This window comes from Erpetoichthys calabaricus, chromosome 2, assembly GCF_900747795.2.
Source record: "Erpetoichthys calabaricus chromosome 2, fErpCal1.3, whole genome shotgun sequence".
NCBI lineage: Eukaryota > Metazoa > Chordata > Cladistia > Polypteriformes > Polypteridae > Erpetoichthys > Erpetoichthys calabaricus.
In genome coordinates, this window is record NC_041395.2 from 204,679,483 (window position 1) to 204,685,482 (window position 6,000).

Sequence of the window (6,000 nt, forward strand, 5' to 3'; positions counted from 1 at the left end):
TGCTCTAGGAACGTAGACCCCTGCGAATTTTGGGGGTGTGCTGTATTCCTAAAGTTATGCTTATGGGTAATAGCAGCAAAAAAAGATGCTTACTTGTAGCTGGTCTCATTGACAGCATCACATCATAGCCAGCCACACACCTGCGATTTCCTGGACAGGTAGTGTGTATGCATCACAGTTTCATAAAGAATATTTAAGGTGAGGAAGTACACCAACAAATTGAATGCTTGCATTATTTCCGCAAAAGTGATGAATATTACTATTAGAAAATAAAATTCAGCACACAGCCGAACAGATCAAAATGCATTAACTTCATTACTCTGTTAATCTGTGAATAGTGACCAACATGCAGTATTTAAATTAAAAAGGCTTTTGCTCAGCATTTTAATTACTTACTTGTGCAATGTTATTATTTTTGCTAGGATTGGGCAGAAAGAGATTATTCTTTTAATTAAAGAAATGAACCTCAATCATATATATTGGGCTTTTGAGATAATGTAGAAAAACACAAAAATGAAATCTGTCTAATCATTTGTATGATTCATGTTTTGCAGTCAACAATACTGAATAATTTTGAGACCTATTGTAGCTGTCATAAATTCTGCATCTTCAAACCTGCTCTTCATATTAATCATGTTTTAACATGGGGACTTTTCTGTGTCATTCAGTTACCTTTGTAGTCTGCAGATATCCACCACAATTTCACTTTTCAAAACTTATTCTATTCTAGTTTACAGGCCCAGGCTGGATTCAAGGTAGGATCAACTACATTATATGCAAAATTTAAACAGATCAAATCAGTCACTTATGCAGAACCAACAAAATGTGGTAAAATTCAAGTCATTAAAGAAATCATATTTGGACTTAAGATTTTCAACCACAAATTAACTTTAATTAAAAGATCCAATTCTGTCTAATAATGTCCAATTTAAAGCAATTATGTTTTGCTGGCAATGGGCAGACATGTATATCCCCAAACACATCTTCAATTTGTTATAATAGTCATTATGCAGTACATAGCTCACAAATAAAGTTTTGAAAAAAAAAATAATGTTTTCAACATTCAAATATTTCATACCTTATTTATAGTAGACACATCTATAGTACATATACAGTACCATTTACATCTGACTTTTGATAGAAAACTGCACATCATACTGTATTTATCCCACATATATCATTTTCAACACAAGTAAAGCAACAAATCAACTCACACACATGAACATATAATCACACTACAAAAATGTGTCACTTTCTTCTGCCATCACACTGCACAAACTCTAACTGAATACAGAAAAGATGATTTTAAACAAGAATACTTAAAATTGTACAATATAATCATATGTGGAAATAAAGAGAAAAATAATATTTAAAAGAGCTCATACTTTTAAGACTGCATGTTGCATGAAAACTTGCACACTATGATCTAAACACCTTAGAATTCCCAGTAACAAGTACAGTATTAGGTTATACGAAAAATATGTTTTTATAAAGTGTTTTGAATAAAAACCGCACTATATTTCAACAAAAAAACATTTTGAGTTCAGGGAGTGTTTTTTGTAGCTTTCCCTAAAACATTAGGAATTTTAAAAAAAAAAAAAAAAGACATAAGCAAAACAAACAAATATAGTATTTTTCATCAGGACCTTCATACTTTTTTTTAATTACAAGGGTAGATTACAGCTGGTAGCCTCAGGTACTTACTGTGCAAGTGTTCGTCTCCATTCAAGAAAAGAATCTCTCTCTGCTATCTCCAGTGCTTCTGCACTAGTACTCTGGTCCCAGTAAGGCCTAGAAAGAAAAATCATGTATTATTACTTTTGCCATATCAAAGCTGACAATCTGTTTACCACTCTCTTCACAAATGTAATACTTTGAGCATAACTTGTTCAGACTTTTCTAGCTAGATATTTTTATTAAGGGTTATGCATTAATCTCTAAAGATCATGTTTCTTAATCATCCAGTACACATACTGCCAAATGCTGAGCCTAAAAAATAGATGAACACAGAAGTGTAGGACTATAAAAAGGTATGCATCTGAAACCAAGATCTCGATTCTTTACTCTATTTAATAAGCTTAACTCAATGCATTATCATTCAGAATCATTTTGTATATTCCTTAATGCATTTATATAATATATTATATATACACACTTTTTTTTTTTTTTTTTTTTTTTTTTAAATGTTCAGTGTCAACAGAATGTTTATACTAAATGCCATAAAGAACTATTGAAGCACTGAGCCAATGACTATTGTAAATTCTTGGAGTTGTATAGCAGACACTGAGAACTACAAACTTTATTGAACTTATAACAATGTAACACTGCTTACAGAGACTGCAGCTTGCAATTCTTTAATGTACTTCAGTAAAATGGCAAATCTGTTCATTTTAATCCTAAACTCATGCAAAGAAAACTTTGCTCTGTGTCACACTTTGTTTTCCTGGTCTGTATAACAGATTTTCAAAATATTAACACTTGATGGGTGCACATATTATATACTTTCAACATCATATGCAGTAGCTGATAAAATAAGGATATTTCAAAATGAATTGTAACAGAGATTTGTAATATGGACACGCTGGAGGGACTATGTCTCCCGGCTGGCCTGGGAACACCTTGGAATTCCCCCAGAAGAGCTAGAAGAAGTGGCTGGGGAGAGGGAAGTCTGGGCATCTCTGCTCAAGCTGCTGCCCCCACGACCCAACCTCGGATAAGCGGAAGAGGATGGATGGATGGATGGATGGATGGATGGAGATTTGTAATATGTTAGATCTTTTGATTATCTGTTTAAAATCTAGAGGTGGTGCAAAGCCTAAACTTTAGTGTTACTATTTAACCAAGTTATTTTAAAAAACAAAAAACACAACACTTGCTAGAAAAAAACACTGATTACAGTTTTCATATGTAACTTGCTTTACCCTCTGAACTAAAAAAGCAGATTATTATTATTACTGCTCATTTCATTAGTGCATGTGGTAAGGGTGAAGGCACCTTTCACATAGAGCCTGCAAGCATGTCAGTGCTGTACCTCCGTGGTATTCTTAAGAAGTGTTTATTCTCCTCCTGAAGTGTATGGATCCTTTTCATTTCCTCTGTTGTTAGAAGGCCACTCCTGTTTTCCGCAGGCACAAACTTAATATTGAGTTTCTCTGTAGGATAAAAATATAAATTTCATGAATATTTTTTTGTGTAGACCACAATTAAAATCAACTCAAAGTAAAAAGAGTAATTGGAAGTGAAATATAAAATTACTCTTGAAAACATTCTTAGCCATAAAAGCAACAGAAACCAAAGATGAAAAGCTACCAATAATCTAACTTTACTGATTTTTGCTGCTTTTCCACATTAGAGAGATAAATGCCCTTATTATTTAATGCATTATTTCTTAAAATCTGTTCTTTCACATTTTACCTTCCTTGCAAATATAGTAAACACAAAACCTTTTCAGAAATGAATAACTAACATATTTCAATTATTTAATCATTATTTTAACGTAACTATGAAATAAAATTTTAAAATATTTATAAACAATAAAAAAATCTCACAATGTTTAAATACTGCAGTATGTGTTTACCTGCAACAAACTCAGTTCCGGCTAACTCTGCTGTGGCTAGAAACTCATCCATGGAGCTCTGCTCTGTGACAGACTGCAAGTTGAGTCGACCCCAATCATAGCCATCATTAAGTTCACTTGTATGGAGCTGCAAGGATAAGACAATGTAGATATTATCATCCACAGGTTAATGGCCAAAAAAATAAAAAACACATAGGTGTTCATTAAAGCCTTGATTGCAAACAATGAATACTATGTATGAGAATCAGGAAAGTTATTTGCTTTCAACACAAATAATTCCAATAAATAATCCTTACTCTCTCTATATATAAAATCTTTGTACAGTGAACACAATCCTAAAATACTTTAGTTGTACAAAGCTATAGTAAAATTGCTTATTTATTTATATATATATATATTTTTTTTTCTGTGAGAAGCCAGGCAGGTTAAATTGACTTGCCCAGACACAAACAGTAAATCAAAGTTGGGGATTAAATAAATAATCTTTACATTTAGAGCAAATTTTTTTATTCAATATGCCACACTGCCTGCCCGAAATCTAAAAAACATTTAGAATGAAATTTTTATAACTTAATATTTGTTGCTTTTAAAAGATAACATGTCCTTCTGCAGCCTAAATGCTAGTGTATTGATTGAATTTCAAAAGAGAATGCATGTCACATTAAACTTTTGTTTGAGAAATTAAGGTAACTAAATATGCACTCCTTATTTAAACTACAAGAGACTTTTGTAAAGTCTTGTAAAGGCAAAATTCATACCCTCCCACAGAACAGGATGGGCTCGAGATATTTTAAAGGATGTAAAGCATATCTTCACATTGACAATTATTAAAACTGTGCTAGATCTTAGGCAACATTTCAGTGTATCAATGTCTAAACATGCCATTGAACTGAATAATGTTCATTTGCAAAATTCCTCTGAAATAGAAAAATTTAACTAGCACATTTCCTTTTACCTAAATGCTCAAATGGAAGGAAGTAAATTTCAAGAATATTAATGCGTTGAAAAAGACTGATTCAGCCTCCTGGAGTGTCCCATGTCTACCAATTAAAAAGCACACGTGCTTCGGTCAGGCAAAATTAACACAGGAGTCCCCTCTTGTGCCAACTTGAGGAAACACAAATGACCAAATGTGATTTTACCATTTCCAGTGCGGGGTGAGAAGACTTGGATGCTCACGTCGAACCAGTCAAAGCGGATATATAGTTTATAACTGGACTCATTCTTGTTGTCAATATGTGAAAAAACAATTTAACCTGTTTAAGTGTCTTAATTTTCGTAGTTCGTCCGTTGCCGATTAATTTTACCAGTGTACAGCTTACCTATGCAAATGTCACAGACTGAAAACCCTCCTTTCCTACACATGTATAAAAATTCCCCAACCTCAAGACTGGCCGTTAAACACCATAGTTTATTCCGAGACTACCTGTGACTACAGTATTACCAAGGAGCTTAATAACACGGATCAAATCATAAGTTTAAAAAAAAATCGTATTTTTCTGTTGCCATAGAGCTGTAGGAGTAGGTAGCGACTTTCTGCCTCGTTTAGTTTGAGAATTGCATGTTTCAGCATGTGAATCCTTACTTTTAAGATCACACTACGTGCGAGTGTGTGTGCGCAAACATTTAAAGTTGACCTTTACCCAATTTTGTATTATCATGGTCTAGACTGAGACAAAACAAACAACAAATACCTACGTAATATTCTTATTTTAGATTGACCCTTTACAGGTATACTTAAAAAACGTACTATTCGTTTTCTGCTTAAGTTTGGAATGTTAGAATTGTTAAATTAAAAATACACATCCTACTTTTGCATGTGCAGTTTACATCTGTGTACACATCGGCACATGCGTTATTATTGTTCTCTTTTTATTCATTTTACTAGGTGTACTGTACTTTCTTAATCATTGTAAATCATTTGCAAGACAGCATTACTGTAAATTGTGTTTTTGTGAATGGAATTAATATTTGATAACCTCGAGTAAATAAAAAGTGTCCTCACCCAGGATCCCGTCTTCCGGTGACTGAAGCTTGTCAGATTCTTGTGCTTTATCAGCGTTCTGCCTAAAGTGCTACCTCCACCGGAACTTTTCTTTTTCCCCATTTCTTATATCAATTCTTAATTTTATTTCGTTACCCACTCCAAAACTTAACGTGGAGAGCACGAGACTTGAATTCTGTGCAAGGAGCGGAAACGACTAAGAACGTGCCAATTTTATTGAAATAGAGGGGGACTTTATTTCTTTGTATATATTTTAATCTACTCGTCACATACGTAGAAACTATATTTGATTTTTTATTATTAAATTTCTATATTTGAGCAATTTACTAATTTATATTAATATATATAAAAAAGAAAATTGATTGATTGATAAAATGTTAATAATAACACCTCCATCAAATGTCCCTAGTGGTACACC

The 6,000-nt window shown here is 33.0% G+C and overlaps 1 protein-coding gene across 1 annotated transcript in view; it reads right to left on the reverse strand.

The window, feature by feature from the left end:
- Positions 1–5,777, reverse strand: part of lsg1 (large 60S subunit nuclear export GTPase 1) — a 38,158-nt gene extending 32,381 nt beyond the window's left edge. The window contains exons 1-4 of the mRNA XM_028795040.2: positions 5,583–5,777; positions 3,578–3,704; positions 3,032–3,152; positions 1,705–1,791 (exon numbers count right to left, since the gene is read on the reverse strand). Coding sequence (XP_028650873.1) covers positions 1,705–1,791; positions 3,032–3,152; positions 3,578–3,704; positions 5,583–5,684 — 437 coding nt within the window. The 5' untranslated portion in view covers positions 5,685–5,777. The remainder of the gene's footprint in view (positions 1–1,704; positions 1,792–3,031; positions 3,153–3,577; positions 3,705–5,582) is intronic.
- Positions 5,778–6,000: the final 223 nt, after the last annotated feature.